The sequence below is a fragment of the Pelodiscus sinensis genome, chromosome 15, assembly GCF_052426305.1.
Source record: "Pelodiscus sinensis isolate ZL-2025 chromosome 15, ASM5242630v1, whole genome shotgun sequence".
Classification (NCBI taxonomy): domain Eukaryota; kingdom Metazoa; phylum Chordata; order Testudines; family Trionychidae; genus Pelodiscus; species Pelodiscus sinensis.
Window position 1 is genome coordinate 7459102 of NC_143066.1, and position 17605 is coordinate 7476706.

General features: G+C 62.7%; 1 protein-coding gene across 6 annotated transcripts in view; it reads right to left on the reverse strand.

Annotated features, from left to right (window-relative positions):
- Positions 1-17605, reverse strand: part of SEPTIN12 (septin 12) — a 62066-nt gene that overhangs the window by 7899 nt on the left and 36562 nt on the right. For 2 of the 6 annotated variants that reach the window (XM_075899219.2, XM_075899223.2), the window contains 2 exons: positions 16403-16543; positions 7169-7363 (listed from right to left, as the gene is read on the reverse strand). In XM_075899219.2, coding sequence (XP_075755334.2) covers positions 7169-7363; positions 16403-16543 — 336 coding nt within the window. Of the gene's footprint in view, positions 1-7168; positions 7364-8079; positions 8226-14901; positions 15032-16402; positions 16544-17605 lie in introns of those variants that run through there. The other 4 variants (XM_075899221.2, XM_075899222.2, XM_075899224.2 and 1 more) reach the window with 3 other exon arrangements.

Here is a 17605-nt window from a genome sequence, read left to right on the forward strand (position 1 = left end):
GCAGCTGCTGGACCGGCAGGGGTGTGATTTTACGCCCTCTAGCCACTAGTGCGACGCGGCGAGGAGACGAACCTCACACCCGGAGAGCTCAGTCCTCTCCCTGCTGAGGAACAGCCCCCCGGTGTAAGCCCCACTCCAACAGCTGTGCCCGTGCTGGCAGGAACACCGCGGTATGGGAGCAGCCTGGCCACAGAGCCCGGGCCAGCAGATAGCCTAGCGGGATCGCTTGTCTGCCAAGGCCCTGCACTCGCATGCGAGCCCAACGGTGTCAGGCCACGGCACGGGGACCCGTAATGGCGGCAGGCCCAGGCAGAGAACAGGCAGGACGGAGGGGCAATGCCAGAGCCCCGGCAAAGGCAGGGAACTGACGGGCGGAGCTAGACCCAGATAATCCTGGCTAGTGACCTGCCCTCACGCTGCAGGGGAGGCAGCCCCCCCCGTCCCGCAAGGTCACTGCCAACCTGGCCAGGCAAAGCTCCCTCCTGACCCCGCAGAGCAATCCCCTGGCTCCCGACACACCGGAGACATTTCTCAGCTCCCCTCGGCGCGCCGGCCCGCCGCACACAGCCCTGATGCCTTAGACCAAGGAGTTAGACTCAGCCCACCACAAGCAGAGACCCGGGGGCTGAAAGGTCCCTTCCTGACCCCTGCTGCAGCAGCCCTGACGCATGCGGCTTTGGGAACATAAGACCTGACGCAGAAGGGACCCGCCGCACTGCCGAGCCCAGCCATGTCCCCGGCTCTCTCGGGTGGCCCTCACGGCTCTCCGGGGAGCCTGGACCAGAGAAAGCGTTCGGGCTGCACCAGGGCGTGTGCGGCCAGCGCCACCGTGTGGCTGTGAGCAGTGAGAGTCCAGCGCTCCCCAGGGACTTGGGGGTGCCTGGCCACGAGAGGCGCTTTGGGGGGCCACAGATAGGACGGGAAGCTGCCCCCATGTAGGTTCACTTGAAAATGCCCCTTCCTTTGCCAGAGGAGGCAGCTGCCCCCCAGCCACCGGGCCAGGGGAAGCAGGCCTGGAGCCACCCTTGCAGTGCAGTGGGGCGGCCGTGGGGCAGCCGTGGGGCTGTGAAAGCAGAAATCCCCTCCCCCCCCTGGATCAAGCTCCTCTCCCCGTCCAGGCAGCTCCAGTCTCCCTCCCTCTCCCTCTTGAGTCAAAATGTCAAGTTTGGCCGAGTGACAGTTTCCCCGGGCTGATGAGGAGCAGATGTGCAGCGCCCTGGCAGAGCCCTTCGCTTGTGCGGTCCTGCTTGCAAGTGGGGCCCAGGGCCCTCCAAGCCCCGCGGGCCCTGCCGCCGCCGCCCTCCTGGGCAAGCCGGGGCACGCGGAGCAGATGCACCACGGCTCGGCTCGCCGCCGCCGGCCAAGGAGCCCTCGTGGTGAGAGGGGGCCGAGCGCTTCCTCTGCCGGCACCTCCGCTAGCCCTGGGGCCGAAGGGGGTGGGTGGGGCTCGGAGCAGGGGCTGCTTGATGCGTGGGACTGTGCAAACCTGCCTCTCCGCTGGCAGGGCCGCCCCACCCCCTTCCAGTCACTGCTCGGATTTCACTCGCCAGCTCTGTCGGGATCTGCCCTCTGCCTCTGCTTCCGCCCTCCCCTCCCCGCTGAGCGCAACAGGCCTGGGGCCTGCCGAGGGGCGTCTCTGGGATGCAGGGGGTGGGGCAGAGTCGCAGATGAAGCCCCACAATATTATCCCTCCGGAGACTGGGACGCAGAGATCCTAGGGCAGCCGGTTCCGGGGTCACGGCTCCGGGTCTGACAGCCTGGCTGGAAGGGCCCAGGCCTCGCTGCCAGATCGCAGCTTGGATCCCGCGGGCCAGTGCCGCCCTGGGCATGGGGAGCGCGAGGCACAGAGCGTGCCGCTGGCTGGAGGGCTGCAGCGCTGCCCATCGCGGAGCGGTGCCATGGCCAGCCTCTGACAACAGCACAGAGGTGACCCGGCGGCCCACTCCCACCTCATCGGTGCCACGCAAGGGCCAAGCCTGTCTGGCTTTTCTGAGGCCAAAGCGGAGTAAAGCAGTGGGGAGGGTTCAAAAGCGCGATGCCGGGGCTGTGAGGGGAGTGCCCCGCTGGATCCCAGCACCGCGTGGTGATCCTGGAGGAACCCCCGTCGAGGACGGGGACAAGGGCATAGCTGGATTTCCGCAGCATGGCGAAGGCAGAATGGCTCCAGGCCACGCTCAGGTTATTCCTGGAACCCCACGGTGCTCCATCCACGGGCCTCGCCCTTTGCCCAGAAACGCCCCTCTCCCAGAGCAGCCTGGTCTATTTCGAGGCTGCACGTTGGCCGACTGCCACCTCCCCCGAGGACGGGCTCGCTTTCCTGCCTTTGGGGTGGCACAGACGATCAGCACACGTCCCTCTCCAGGGGCAAAGAACCTAGTGTGGAGAGGGACCCCGCCCCCAGCCTCCACTTCTCAAAGCCTCCCCATTCAGGGATGAGTGGAGCCAAACCTCCTGGCTCTTTTGCTAAACAGTAACGGCCTGTGAAATTCTCCTGCAGTTCCCACTGTCTCCTTCACCTGCCCCCTCCTGTGCTGGGTGGAATCCTCAGTGATTTATCTGCGTCCCTTGGGTTTGCTTCTCTTATCATTGCTTAGCTCTCTTAAAAGCATTATCCCCTAATCCTCCCTGGCCTCCGCTCCAGCAGACGCTTTGTGCTCCACAGAACTCTCTTTCACGCCCTGGCTTACTTTCTGACATCCCCACCTTGGCTTGTTTCTCTTGATCTGGGAGTATTTATTGCCCGACAGACCACATGCCCAAAGCTCCATAAAAATTTGGCTGGGTACAGTGCTACGCCAGGGCCAGAGAGAAAAGACCGTAGGTATGTCGGGGGTGGGAATGGAAATGAAGCACCGCACAGGGTTGGAAGCATCGATGGACAAAGCAAGACTCCAGATCTAAATGCCTCGGAGTCTTGGGGAAGCTTGGATCTGCAGCTGGTCCAAAACTGGGCCCGCGGAGAAAAACAATCCGTGAAATATGGTGCAGAGATGAAAGAGCTAACAGCACTGATGGTATCGGCAGCGTTTCAAGTTAGGTGGATTTGACTAAAACAACCAATCCAGGCTGTTTTAAACACAAAAGGTGAACAGATCAAAACTCTAACTCCAGTGAAAACAGATGTTTCAGGCCAGCACTGAGGATGATTTAAACTAATGGGGCGTCACAAAAGTCTGCTGCTTTTACACTGGCAGAGATCTGGCTTTGTTAATTTAAGGCACAGATGGGTTAACATTTGGGGATGGTAAAAACAAGATTGTACAAAAGCTAATTGCTTCGTGGTTTTACAGTTTCATTAAATGTTAAGGGTGGGTTTAAACATGCCTTGCGGAGATACAGCAGCATCCCATCCCACAGCATACCCAGCGCCCAAGAGCGATGAAACGGAGTCGTTTGATTTAGGGATGTTAAGTTTAGATTAATCAGCTAATTAGTCAATGGATTTTTCCATGGACTAGTCGATAAGTAGGGGGAGTAGCGGGGACTGGGCATGAGCAGGCTCTGAATACATTTAAAAGGCTGAAGCGCAGCAGGGGGGACCCGGCACAAGCCGAACCAGCTGACTCCAGGAAGATCCCCCCGCTGCACACCAGCCTTACCAGTAAAAAGAGCCCGGCAGGTTCTCAATACATTTAAAAAGCAGGGGCACAGCATCTGGGACTGGGTACACGCCGGGAATCAGCTGGTTCCCCATTTGCGCCCGGTCCCCGCTACCCCTCTGCCTCCCCTGACCTCTGTGGAGACAATGCTGGGGAGAACTGGCTTTTTAATTCGGTACCCCCCAGCACCGGCCCCTGCTCCCCCCCTTGCTGCGAGGCAGCAAGGGGGGGGAAGTGATTAATTGAGAGGACTAGTCGACTAGTCACTTACATCCTTAGTGGGAGTAGACTGCAAGAAGGAAACTAGGTGAAGAGTAAACAGGGGCGTGTCAGCTGCCGCCCCTAGGACAGCATTAATACTAGAGAGTGAAGAGGAGTTGTTTTAAAGTATGGTCATTGTACAGCTCTTTCCCTGTAAATACAGAGTTTGCAAGCTGCATCCACAACTCCATGTGCCAAGCTCCAGGGCGCATCTCGCGGAGAGACAGAATGCGGCTGAGCACAGTTCTCTGGCTCCGCTCCTCGTCTCTTCCCCCTTCTGTTGCTTTATCCAGTTTGATTTCACCCGCACTCCCCCCGCTCACCTCTGCTGAAATCGGAATGGACCTTCCCCGACGCAGCTCTCACATGGCTGTGGAGCAAGGTTACTACTGCCTAGAGGTGCCTCTGTCATCTCAAAAATCAGTGTCCCTGACGTGGTTTTACCCCAAATCTCAGTTGTCTTAAAACGCCAGCTCCTGGAGCCGGGTGATTGTCCCCACTTTCATTAGCCTCCCGGTTCCTAGACCTCGTGGCAGCAGAGAAAAGCGAGAAAAAGTGACTCGTAAAGGCTCAAAAGCCAGACAGCAAATACCCTCCCTCAATGCATTATTTTTAAATCTCATGATTTTCTAGGCCTGACTCACGATTTTGGCACATGGGGCTCCTGTTTCCACTCCACCTCTCTCTGTCCAAGGTTCTCAGACCTAGCACCAGGCCCGGCCCTACCTCAGCGAAGTGCCGACGCTCCCAAAGGAAGGGGGGGAATGTGCTCCCCATCTTTTAGTCCCCCCCGAAATCAGAGTCCACCCTGGCCCTGCCGAGGGGAGCGGACACCTCGCGGGAAGCACAAGACCTGTGCCTCATTCCCACAAGAGCGCGGCCTGCCCAGCCTCCAGCCTCGCCTTGCGCGCGGCAAGTGGGCTGGGCCCGGGGCTCTCCAGAGGCCTCAGCATTGGTGCCGTTAGCCTGTAGCTGGGCTCGGATGCAGGGCCCCAGGCCCATTCTGGGATGTGACTCCCGCCGCCCGCTCTATTCCCAGCCCTTCCTTCTCATTTCCAGACTCGCCGTCGCTTCAGCCAGATGGTCCCCCGCCCCCCGCTATCAGGCTCCACTGCCCGCCCAGAGCGGGTCTGGCTCCCGTCCCAGGCTCCATCCAGATGCCTCCCTGCGCAGGGCAGCCCGCGGAGCCTGCGTTAAGCCCGAGCTATGCGACTGCGGGCTCCATGCGTCGCGCGCCCCTCTGGCCTCTCGCCAGCCAGGTGCCCTTCCCGCCCGCTGGAGAAATCCGGCAGGTCAGAGCTCGGAGAAGGCGTTGAACCGGGGTTCAGGCTCCCCCTCCCGCTGGCACACACGCTTGTGTTTCCTCACCAATCCCAGCCCTTCCCCCACCTCACTCTTTCTTGGCATGCTTCGTCAGGCTGCGGAGCACACCCCACGACCTGAGGCCGCAGGGACGTCAATGGAGCTGCACTCAAATCAATGGAGCTCCCTCCGCGGCTTGGGGCCAAAAGCTCCCAGAAGCTATCGCTCGTGCTGCACGAGGGCCGGTGTCCCCTCTAATTTCTCCCTCCCCCGAGCAGAATGAATTTTCCTACGTGCACCAGTGTGGAGGTGACGTGCGACACAGAGAGGACGTGCGACACAGCACCTTCAGCCGGGTGCACATAACAAAAGTCACATGATGGGAGGGGAGCTAAGGGGTTCTGAGTATGGGGGGGGCTCATGGCTGGGGAAGAGGGCTGGGGTGCAGGAGCGTGAGAGCTCTGGCTGGGGGTATGGGCTCTGGGGTGGGACTGGGACAGAGCTGGGGTGCAAGGGCTCTGGCTGGGGGTGCAGGCTCTGGGGTGGGGCTTGGGGTGTAAGAAAGGGGACTCCAGGTTTGGGCAGGGGCGCAGGTTTGACTCCCTGCTGGGAGGGGCCCCTTTTCCCCATCTGTGGCAGCGTCAGGGCTTGGGGCGAGGTCTCTCCCCACTGCAGCCTCAGGCCCTGCGCAGACTGAATGGGAGGCTGCATGACCGCACAGCTGAGGGGAACTTAAGGCAGGACCCAAAGGCCCCAGGCCAGAGCAGGGCTTCTGGGCTAGGTTCTGCCCCCGCAGAGTTCACAACCCAGGAAATGGGACACACGCTCAGCTCACCCTCTGCCACCCTCCCCCCCACCCCGCTGCGGTGCATTTGCTTTCACTCTGCCCGCTCTCAGTTCCCCTTTGCAGACCCAGCCAGGCCGACCCCCCGGGACAGCAGGAATTCAGCGCTTCTCTCCTGACTCCCCCACCCCGAGGTCGCTCTGCCCTGGCCTCCCCCAGCACCGCGCTGGCGACCAGGGAAGCTCCCCGACCCGGACAGACAGACGGGCCTTGCGGAGGCACAACTCCCCCGCGGGCGTCCGGCCCCCAGCCCAGCGTGCACAAGTAACGCAGTTAGTCCTCTCGGTTCCCTGTTCGCCAGCCCGGCCTTAGGGAAGCAGGGGGCAGGGCCCTTCCCCACCACCCTGCTCCTGCCCAGTCCCCCACCCCACCTCAGTATTATGGCAACAAGGTACTAATACAACTTGCTGTCCTGGGAAGACTGCTGCAGCCTGGTTCCCAGCCCCCGCCCGGGTCCCCTTCCCTGCCCAGCCCCCAGCTCCGATTTCCCGCGTCTCTGCAGCTCGTGTCTCTCCTGCGCCTTTGCTCCCCTTCCAGGTTTGCTGCGAGCTCGAATGCAGGAGCATGGGCACAGCTCAACTGGCAATGAAACCGCGGCTGAGCCGGGCCGGTCGCGGCGCTGGGAGGTTGAGGCCCGACCGGGCTCTGGGCACGCTGACGCCCTGCCTGGGGGAGGAAGCGTCCCGGCTCGGTGGGAGGGGACGGGCGCGGTCACACGGCAGAGGGGAATTAGCACCTGTGCCACAGGCAGCTGAGGGGAGACCCTCGGGGGAGCCCCCCAGACAGCAGTGCCAGGGACAGACGCCTCCCAGCAGAGCGGCAGGCCAGGCCAGGGCCCTCTATTTACCGAGAAGGCGCCCGCTCTGCCCTTTGCCCGCTTGGCAGGGCCATCGCAAGGGCGGCCCCACGCCCCATGGGACACAGGCCAGGAATGCCCCTTAGCTGCCGGCGCCTCCCTCCCGCTGCAGGCCCTGCCTCAGGGACTGATGTGATCCAGGGAGAACAGAGCCGTGGTGGGGTCTCAGGCGCCCCTACAGTGTGAGATCCTGGCCAGGCACTGGTGACAGCACCCGCGGGGCCTCCAGCCGAGGGGGTCCCCCCAGCCGCCCCCCTCTGCAAAGCCCGGGGAGAGCACGCTGCCCCGGGTTAACCCTGCGCTCACCTACAACCATGAGGTTGAATTCGAAGCCTGTTTTCATGGTCTTGATCCTCATCTGATCCAGCACGGCCTCGATGCCCACGTAGCCAAAGAGCTCCAGCCCCCCGCTGGCTGGGTTAGCGCCGCGGGGCGTCTCCTCGGGCGCCGGCTGTCCCGGCTGCCCCTCCATGCTGATCCACCCGGGCTCCTGGCTCCGCCCTGCAAGGGGAAGGAGATTCCTGAGTGAGGGCAGCTTCGGCCAGCGACAAACCCAAACCCACACAAACCTGCGGAAGTTAGGGATCAGCTGAAAATCGTTAGCGCCAAGCCCCGCAGCCCAAAGAAAGTCATTAACAAGGGTCCAATCAGCAGGGGACGCATTGCCCTGAGCTACTCAGAGGTCTGCCGGGGGCACGTTAACTCATCTAGATCCATGTTTCTCAACCTGGGGGCCATGGAAGGGTGTGGGGGGTTGCAAGTGCAGGGTGGGCAGTAGCGGGAGGCGGGGCCCTGCACCCTGAGGGGCCCCGCCGGCCCTGGGAGGTGGGGCATGGGCGCTAAGAGTCTGGGAAGGCTGAGAACTGTTGTTCTAGAGCATGCTGAGTCTAGCGGCTCCCTAAAGAAGCCATCAGACTGCCAGGCTGTGCCTGGGGGTGAAATTCTCCTGGCCTGGCCTAGTGCCGGTGGAGAAGGGAATTCCATGGGCCCTAGAGGGGCTCGTAACATTGCTGGTCCCCTCTGCAGCTTCCCAGCCAGTTTCCCAGTCTGTCCTCCGGGAGCGTAACCGGCCTTCATCTGCCGTGCTTCCAAGAGCGAAGAGGAGGATGGCCGAGCAGGGGGCTGAGCTGCCCCCTCGGGGGCGGGGGGTCTCACGGTGCAGCAGCGTCCCCTGAAGAGGAATCTGAAGCTACAGAAGGCTTCTGTGAGATACCCACCCTGGGGGAGGTCCCGGTTGGCTGCAGCTGGTTCGGATCAGGCGGATCCTGTCTGGGCACCCGGGCTGCCTCCTGCCTGCTCGAAGTCACCTAAGCAGCCCTAGCCAGAGGCACAGAAATGGCCAGGGGGCCTGGCAGGACCCTCGGCTGCTCGGCGGAGACCTTGCTGCAGCTTGCAGCTCAGGAGTCCGATTTTGCAAAAATCGCTGGGGAAGTGAAACTCCCCGGGCTCGGCTCAGGCTGCCTGCAGGGCCTGGCTGCTCGGAGACCAGCAAGTGTGTACAGAGCGGGAGCCAAAGGCAGGGGGGTGGCAGGTAAATGCGGGCGGGGGAGGGGGAGGCGGAGGAGGCTGGGGGGGAAGAGGAGAACGGGGTCAAATGACAAGGATCTGTCAGCGCCCCCACGAAGGGGCCCAAAAGACGCCCTGCCGCAAGCACAGGGCGTGGCTCCTGAGGGAGATGGGGGAACCTCGCTCATCCTCCCGGCGCCTCCCTCGGGCCGTGTTCTGCCTCGGCCTAACGGTCCCACCACAAGGCGCAGCCCACAGGCTCGGGCGGCCCGTAGCTCCACACGCGGGCCACGCGGGGACTTGGCCTGGCGCTCCTGACAGGCCTCTCATGGGAGTTAGGCAAAAGCCACAGGAAGCCACTCGGTAGCTCGGTGACCATGGGGTGTCGGTTGCTGCGAGGGTTTGCAGGCTGGTGGCCGCCTGGGCCCTTCGGTCACTAGAGAGCAAGTGCCACCCACCTCGTTTGTTAGCTGCCTTCTGGGAGCGCGCCGGGGCCGCCCACCCAGAGTGGAGCCCCGCTGCGCCAGGCGCTGTACAAGCACAAGCCTGAGAGAGCAGGCCCTTCCCGGGCCCACGGCCACGGCCGCCTTCACAGGCCGAGGAGTCCAGCCCCCTTACGGCGCGTGGAGAGGCCCACACAAGCGTCTGTCCCCCGTGCCAGACCGGGACATCCCTGCCCTTGTCCCCGCCCCACGGCTCTGTGGCCCGCAGAAGGGCTGAGAGGGTTGCGGGCAGCGCCAGCTAAGGGTTCCTGTCAATGGCACATGGGAATATGCCTGTCAAAGCAAACTACCCTTTACAGGGCATCACCTTTGGATTCGGGGGGGAGCTTATATAACTGGTATTACAGTAGTACCGAGAGGCCTGCAATGTGACTGCCTTGTGCTAGGTGCCTTGTCTGACCCCATAGGCATTAATCTGCCCCTGCCCAGAGCCTGTTTAATCTGCTACCCGGCGAGCAGGGCGCTGCTGTTACCCCAGTGCACAGATGGGGAAACAGAGTCACTGAGCGGCCAAGGGGCTTGCCTGGGGTCCCGCAGGGAGCCTGTGGCAGGGCAGGAAACTGAATCCTGGCCTGCCAAGCCCTGGGCTAGAGCCCTATGCCCTGGCCCCTCCATTTCCTCCCCCTTCGTACAGCCCAAGAAACAGGCCCCACTCCCCGAGCTGTAACTGACACCCAGGCCGCAGCAAGTCACCATCGGCCTCTGCAAACACTGGTGGGCAGAGAGGCCGAAGGCAGCAGGAACCAGATCCTGCCCAACCCTTGTGGAGAGGGATCCTGCAGCCTCCTCCGTGCATTAGCCAGGCGAGCTCACACGCACGAGGCGCCACAGAGATGCCGGAGCTCGACGTCTGAAGCGGGGATGGGCGTGATGCAGGAGCAGGAGCAGAAACTCAGCAGCTTCGGCCCAAGCCCCAGCAAGCGCCTGCTAGGCCAGTCTCTGCTTGGCCAATGACCCGATCGCCCTGGCAGGGCTACCGCCTTGCTGCACAGCCCAGGGGACTGACACGCCCAGAGCCACAGGGGGTCTGAAGGCTAAGTGCTGGGGCGCGGGCATAAGACCCCACAGCTGGGAGCTCTCCTGCCCTCTCCCCGTGCCTCCTGGTTTGGCCTATCTCCTTGGCCCTTTGCTGCAGCTTGTGCGTTTCCCCCCTTCTAGCTCTAGCGACTGGGCCAGCGCTGCGCGGAGAGTAGGCAGCAGCAGCCGTGGCATCGGCACAGAGCACACGGCAAAGGGAACGCAGCTCTCCGCCCACATGTGCTGTGTGCTGCAGCTGAGGGGGAGAGACCGAGCAGTCCATGCTGATGCCCCCAATAGTGGGCAGTGGGGATCAAACCAGGGCCTCCTGGAGCTAAAGGCATGAGCATGTGGCTCTTAAAGTCTGCCACAGACTCACTGATCTCTCTCTCAGCAGGCCCCATCGGACCAGACAGGACAGCACATCAACAATTGCAGGTTACTCCTGAGCCTTTGCATTGTCCTCCAGCTGCAGCAGGGATCTGGCTCCCCTCCCCAACCATGGGTCCTGCGCACAGGGAGAAAGGCAGCAGGGATGTGGACTGGGAAGTGCCTCTTCCCAGCTGCCCTGGCAACCTCTTAGACACTGCACAGAAATGGCTGGGAGCTCATCAACACTGGCCTTGCCTAGAGCATTGGTCCCCAACCTTTTGGGGCTGCCACATGTGCCACACACCCGGGGCAGGGTCAGCCCAGATCGCTCGGCGGGTGCACATTAATGCCCCAGCGGGCTCCATGGCGCCTGTGGGCACCGCGTTGGGGACCACTGGCCTAGAGGCTTGGGGAGCACCCAGGAGATTGCAAGTGTAACCGCCACAGGGCAGCTTTGACCCTGGGCCCGCTGGAGCTGAGTACAGGCGCCTCTACCCTCTGAGCTAAAGGCCAGCTGGCTCCCAGCTCATGGTAGACGTCTCTTGCTCTGTCTGTTGCTGTGGTCTAGGTGCCACTGCTGGACAGTGAACCGCACTAGAAGTGGGGGTTACATAAGCCCAGCCCAGGCGCTCGGTAAGGAGTCAGCAGAGATTTTGTGCGATCAGGCTGGCTCCGGACTGTTACACGGCTTGGCCCAGGCTCAGACACCAGTGCTGCATGAAAAGCTCCTAGCTGGGTTTCAGGGGCTGGCATGTGGGATGGGAAACGTGGGCACAGGAGTCACCAAACTTCTACGAAGTTGGCCTGGAGTATTGGGAGCGCCACAAAACCTGCCAAATTAACAGCTGTGATGAGGCCTAGAGCCGCCCGATGGACCTCAACCCAGGGCCACTCAGTGCCAACCCGGGCCACGGAACCCACCAGCCCGGGTGGCCCTTTGTGCTGGGAACACGCGCCTGCCAGAGAATTAAGCTCTCAACGCCCAGCCTGCCTTCTGCATGCCCACAAATCAAACTGCACAACACACGTTGCTGGCCAGACAGAGGGAGCCCTGACGCCTCCAGACTCAGCCCGGGCCCCCCAAAACAGAGCCAGGCCCTTGCTCAGGCGGGTCGAAGGAGCGGACTCCAAACCTGAGGACACGCCTTGGACAACTTCCTGGTGGTAGCTCCCTGGTGTGTACTGGAGGGGCCTTGAGTCCCACTGCTGATCTCAGCGGCAGCAGCACGTCAAGGCCTGATGTCCAGGGCCCACCCAAGTTAAACCCAGTGCTTTGAATTCCACCTGGAAGCCAGCCCACATCCCAGAGCACTGGCTTCGTGAAACAGAGGAGCAGGCTGCAGGGTTCCGCCCTACCCCCGGGGTGCCAGGGGCGTGGATACCTGTGGCGAGGTCCCTCCTGCAGGGACAAGAGGGCGCACTCACCCATCCGCGCACAGAGGACAATACCAGCTGCACCTCCAGCAGCGGCCTAGGATCTAACACGGCGCAGAACTCAGGCTCCCGTTTGGCAGACAAAGTCCCCCATTCACGCCGGCCTCCCCGTCCCTGGACTGCGTCACAGCCGAAAAGCTCTCACGGGAGGCCTGGCCTACAGAGGCGCTGCCCAGGTTTAACTCCAAGGGCTACGTTCAATGGGCACGTCGCTGTGTGCGGACCCTCGGGTTAGGCTATGCCCAGTTTGCGTTACAGCTGCAGGCTTGGCTAACTCAGTTTGTTAAACTCAGCTCGTTTAACTCCGAACAATTCCTGGACTTCGAGAGGCGCTAAGCCCCGAGCTCAGCTAGCCCTTGGGGGTTTCATTCGTGCTCTGCTCAGAGCGAGATGCCGAGCTGTCGGCAATCCGAGGCCTGTTCGTTAACTCTCCCGGCATCACCGGGATCTTCTGGGGAGAACCCCTGGGGCAGAGGGAGGCCTTCCCACCGCTATTCTGAGAGGTCATGATGGAGCCTCTTCCCCCACCCCCGGTTCTCCAAGTACATCAACCAAAATCTCCTTCTCAACCACAGCAGAGGCTGACGCGTCTGAGAGAACTGGCACAACCTGTCTTCTTCCGTCGCTAGGAGATCATCAGTGAATTCAAGTGGCGCGGCGCCTCCCCCACTGGGGCTAGCACGTCTGAGATGCCAGGAAGCCACCAGAGGTACCCCAGCGCACACACCTGCTTGATCACCTGGCCTAAACGTAGGGGCGATGTCATCGGACAACAGGCAGCCAGACCATCAGTGTCAAGAGCTGGTTTCCTGAGCGTGGGCTTCCCCATAGGTTCCCTAGCAGTTGCTGGCCCATGTCACTAGCCTGGACCTGCTGTAGACCCCAGACATCGCCACAAGCCGTCCCCAGCGGGAAGGACACGGCTCCAGCTCCCGACTTGCAACCGTCACCCCCTCAGCGAGCGACCCCAGCGGGGGAGATGACGCGCCTTTCGGCCCCGCACACTCAGCGCCGTTTCCATGGCAGCAGACAGCTCAGTCCAAACAACGTTCTTTGCAAAGCGGCCTGAAAATTCTTCCCGGTGAGAAAACGTGACCGGGGAACCCGGCGGGCCCAGCAAGGAGTCCACCCGCTGCCCCCTGCTCAGGACAGCCTGATGCTATGACAGAGGTGAAGAAGCCGTTGCTTCCTGTACAGGCACCGGGCTCCATCGGACTCCGCACAAGATTGCTGCCACCAGCGTGCTAGCGGCCTCCCCTCCGTAAACCATGGCGACTGGGAGGGGGGTTAGGGGCCACCGGAGCAAGGAAAGACGAGGAAATCCCAAACCGCCAGTAGAGGGGCCTGCTGGAGAAGATGGGCCATCACATGGGGCCCTGGGCTTTGTAGGGAGTGGTGGGTCCCACCTCAAAACCAAGAGCCCACAGGTGGTCCACACCACAGGACAGTGGCCTCTCCTCCAACACGTGCTCCCAATTCACAACCAGACCCAACACAGCCTGTCAAGGAGCCGAAAGCCGCCCTCAGCAGTCCACTCGCTGTCCTGGACCATGCCCGGTACAGTCAGTCAGCCCTCCTCGGCTAGTCCATCGCTGCTGCTGTAGCCAGCCAGAGACCACTGCCCCAACGAGGCGCCTGCAGGGGCTCCCTGGTCGTGCACACAGAGACGGGGCCTCATCCTTTATCGAATCAAGAATGATGTTACCTGCACTAGCCAGCAACACGGCATTCACCAGCCAGCCAGAGCCCTGCTCGCCAGCATGGGGAACTGATACCCAAAGGGACTGAGTCCAGACACGCTGCCTCTTGCACTGAGAAGTGTGGTGGATTCTTCCTGCCTCCCCGGCACACCACCAACCCTCGCAGGGCTCCCTTGGGTCCTCCCTTGCCCAGGGCACAGCAGCCTTGCTCGGCCTTCTCCGCTGCCCGAAGGTGCTCGCTGAAGGGCGAATACTGGGCTGGATGGACCGTGGGTCTGACCCAGTAGGGCCGTTCTTATGTTCTTAACCCCCCAGGCAGGTTTCAGGGTCCATCTCAAGCAGCCCCCAGTCTCACAGCTGTCCTGCCCAACCCTCTCCCGCAAGATGCCAACCGGAGCCACCCCTGTGGCTAAGAAGCAGAAATAATTAAAAACCCCACGATCCCAACCCACCCCCAGGTAACCCTGCTGGTCTCTCTCCCCCCACACAGACTGCCAAGCTCTGCTGGGCCCCTCTCCAGACCCAGCTGCCGCTTCCCCCCTCCCCCCGCTCTGCCAAGCCCTCCTGCGAGAGGGGCCGCCCAAAAGGCTGCTGAGCTCCGGGTTCGGTCCCAGTCGGCAGGAAGGACCAGGCGAGGCCACAGACCTGCAGCAGCCCGAATTCCAGCCCCGGGTCTCGGCCTCTGCCCCTGCTCTAAACACGCCGAGCCCCCAGCTCAGGGCAGTCTCCAGGGCAGGGCGGGCCAGGGTGCCGGGAGGCTGTGGGGAGAGCGCAGGATGCTCCATCCCCCTGCTCCCACTGCAAAGACATCAGGCAGGACGGGCTCTGCCCTCCTCCACGGTGGAGCTTCAGGATGGAGGGGTGTTCAGGGCAATGAGGACCAGGCTGTGGAGCCCTCTCAAAAGAGGTTCTCCAAAGGGAGAGAGGCTGGTGTGGCAGGCCCTGGGAGAGGCTGAGAACCACACGGCCCAGGAGTGGGCAGACTCGCTCCCTGCATGCGGACACCCGCCAGGGGATTCAGAGCCCTGACAGCCCCGAGAGGACGCTGGGGACACAGGCTGGCAAGCCCCACGGGGGTGAGGACAGCAGCACCCCAGCCAGGCGGCTCTGCAGCTCCAGGGCTGGCGGGGAAGCATCCTCAGCCGTGCGACCAGCCACCTGTGCACCATGCAGCCCACAGCGGGCACGCACACAAGGGCACAGCATGTAACCCGTAGTGCAACCCCCTCTGCACCACAGCTTCATCCCCCCCAGCCTCCTCCCAGCTGCGGGAGATTCCACTCCCAGAGCTTTTCAGGGGCTGCCCTATAGACCCCTCGGGGCAGGGCAGCCCCTCACTCCCCATAGGGATGGCCCAGGACCCCTGCCTGCTCGGAGGCAGAGACAAAGGGGCGGGCTGGCAGAGTGGAGGGAAGATTCACCATCTTTCTTCTTCCCGGAGCTCTTTGTCTCCCAGCTCCCGAAAACCTCCACAGCCCCCTTCCCATTTCCACTGTCCGGGTCCTACCTCCTCCGTGAGGTGCAGAGACCCCGGCCCAGAGCTCCCAGGGCAGCGCAGGGCGCTGGCTGCTCCGCGGGTCCCTGGGCAGCACACGCGCACGGGCAGGCCCGCTGCTGCGGCCAGGCTCCGCGGGTCTCCCGATCTGCTCTGTGTCAGTGCACAGCACAGTCCCCTCCCCTCCGCCAGCTCCCCCACCGGGATCAGGGCTGTCACACATGACCCGCATGGTAATAGCCCTCCCCGCCCCCGCCCTCCTTCCCTGGGATTCCCTCCTTCCGCAACAAACCCAGTCAAGAAGTTTGCCCAACTGCCCGGGCATGCTCAGTTCGCTAAGCCAGCTGGGCTGGAAGCAGCCCGGCCACACGGCTGGGCTTAGACAACAGCTGGCCAGTAGGGTCTGGCAGAGCCACTCCGGCGAGGGCCTCCCACGAGGAGCCGTTTCCAGCACCCACGTCCTCCCGAGGTGCAAACCGGTCTCTGTGGCTCCAAACCTCCCTGGTACCGGATGTCGCCAGGTGAGCTTTGGACTCGCACCCGGCCCCGGAGCTGCCCCGTCGGGTTGGTGCCACGACAAAGAAGCACCTGGACCGTGTCGGGCTCTTACAGCGGAGCTCAGACTCCGGGGCACTTCGAAAGCCGACTGAGGGGCTCAGGGCCTCCTGCACGTCAGCACAAGGAGCCTGCTCCGGGGGCCAGCCAGCCCCAGTTCTCTGATCTGCTTTAATGAGGGCGGGCAGCCGGCAGCGCTCCTCCCGCCCCTGAACCCCGCAAGCTCCCCGGGGCAGGTCGGGCTGGTGGCAGGCAGCGTGGGGGAGGAGAGCGTGCCAGTGTTAAGCACCCCTGTCTTCAGTCAGTTCCAGCAGCAGGAGCCCCTGTGTAACCAACACACCCATCCCTCTGCCACATCCTGGAAACAGAGGGCATGAGTGACTGGGCTGCAAGAGGCAGATGGCGGAGGACACGCCAGAGAAGCAACACTGTGGAAGGAGGTGGGAACAAAGAAACCACACCTGCCAGAAAGTCCCCCTGTCCCACCTGGGGGGCTTGGACAATCAAAGGCTCGCCTGCTCTCTAGTGCCTTACGGAAACAGGAAACCATGGGGACTGCACCTTCACCCCAGCGGCATGCGTTTGCCCAGCCCCGCGGGTCCCCCACCAGCCCGGTGCCTACAGACCGCTCTAGTGGCACAGCAGGAGGGCAAGAGGCAAACAGCTGCCAGGTCTCACCGGAGCGATTGCAATGGAAGGACATAACCAGGGTGCCTGTTTGGCACCTGTGCGTGGCAGGGCTGTGGGCTTCATGCATCAGAGCCTTCCTGGCAGTACCAGCCCTGAGTGAGTTTCCATTGCCACCGCACAGGGAGAAATCCCACAGACGCGGAGACGGGCCAGAGCCGAGCCCTGCGGAGGTGTCGGGGCGCAACAGAGCCCCACGCAGCTCACCGTGAGTCCCATTCCCGCAGCCCACAACCACCTGCCCCCCTCGAAAGAGGGAGAGGGCAGTTACCTCCTAGGCTCAGCAGGGCCGTCTCCCCAGCCCTGGGCTGCTCCGGGGCTGCTCCGTCCGCTTCTCGTGCGTCTGCCGCTCGGGCCAGAGTGGGTGCTGGCGAAACCGATGCTGCACTTCCTGCGTTGTGGCTTCGGCTTCCTATCAAGAGTGCTGAGCTGTACTGGGTGGTTGCCACGGGAACGTGAGCGTAGAGTGGAGGGGAGCGTCATGGCACCAGGAGGGGTTCCAGGGTGGGCTGGCAAACGGTGGCAGTGGCAGGGCAGGGAGCAGGGTAAGGACAGGGCAGGGCGTGAGCCCAGCACCGAGAGTGCCTCCGACCAAGATGCTTCCAAGAGCATCACCCCGGGGCCTCCTCTCCAGCCCAAGCCGAGCTGGGCATGCTGACGTGCCACGGCAGCCACCTTTGAGAGCGGGCAGCTGAGCTCTTCAGAGCCCTGTCGCAAGGGGCCGCCCCCCAGGGAAGATGGCACCCCTGAAAGTCCTCTCCAAGGCAATGCTTATGCCTCTCCCAGCCTCTCTGTCTGACTTGTGAGGCCCTTTCCTGCCCACCACACACCGGGGAGAGCCCAGATTTGGCCTCCGCACAGGAAGCTTTCTGCAAATGTGTCTGCAACCGGACGTTTGGCTGGCTGGGCTCAGACGTTTTCAGCCACCAAAAAGCCACTGAAACCCCACACGCTTCGTGCAGCTGCCCCATCCTGCCCCGGAAGCCCTAAGCCGCAGCTCCCCCCCTTTGCCCACCGGGCCCCTGCCGCCATACATCTTCCTGCCTGATGGGAGGGGCAAGGCGAGAGAAGAGCACCGCAAAGGTTGAGCCAGAGAGGCAGGGCTAGGGAGGAGAGGGGGAGCTGGCGAGCGAGGGCGTCTCCTGACATGGAAGGCGCATCAGAGAAATGAGCTGCATTCTTGCCATGGTGCCAGGGGTGCCGAGAGATCCTGCCACTGGGAGGGGAATTCCACCCCCTCCAAAGGCCTGTTTGCTCAGGGCTCCTGGCTCTCCCAGCTCCCAGCAAACATTCCAGCCCTGGAGCACAAAGCAAGTGAGGATCGCTGCAGAGCCCTTCAGACAGGGCATGGTGCTGATCAGCATTTGCCCTGGGTTGGGGGTGCCAGCCCCCTTCTGAGCCTTTTGGGAACGCAGTCAGAGGTGCGGGAGCCAGGCGGTCTCTGACGGGCGACAGACACAGCCATGTGAGTGTG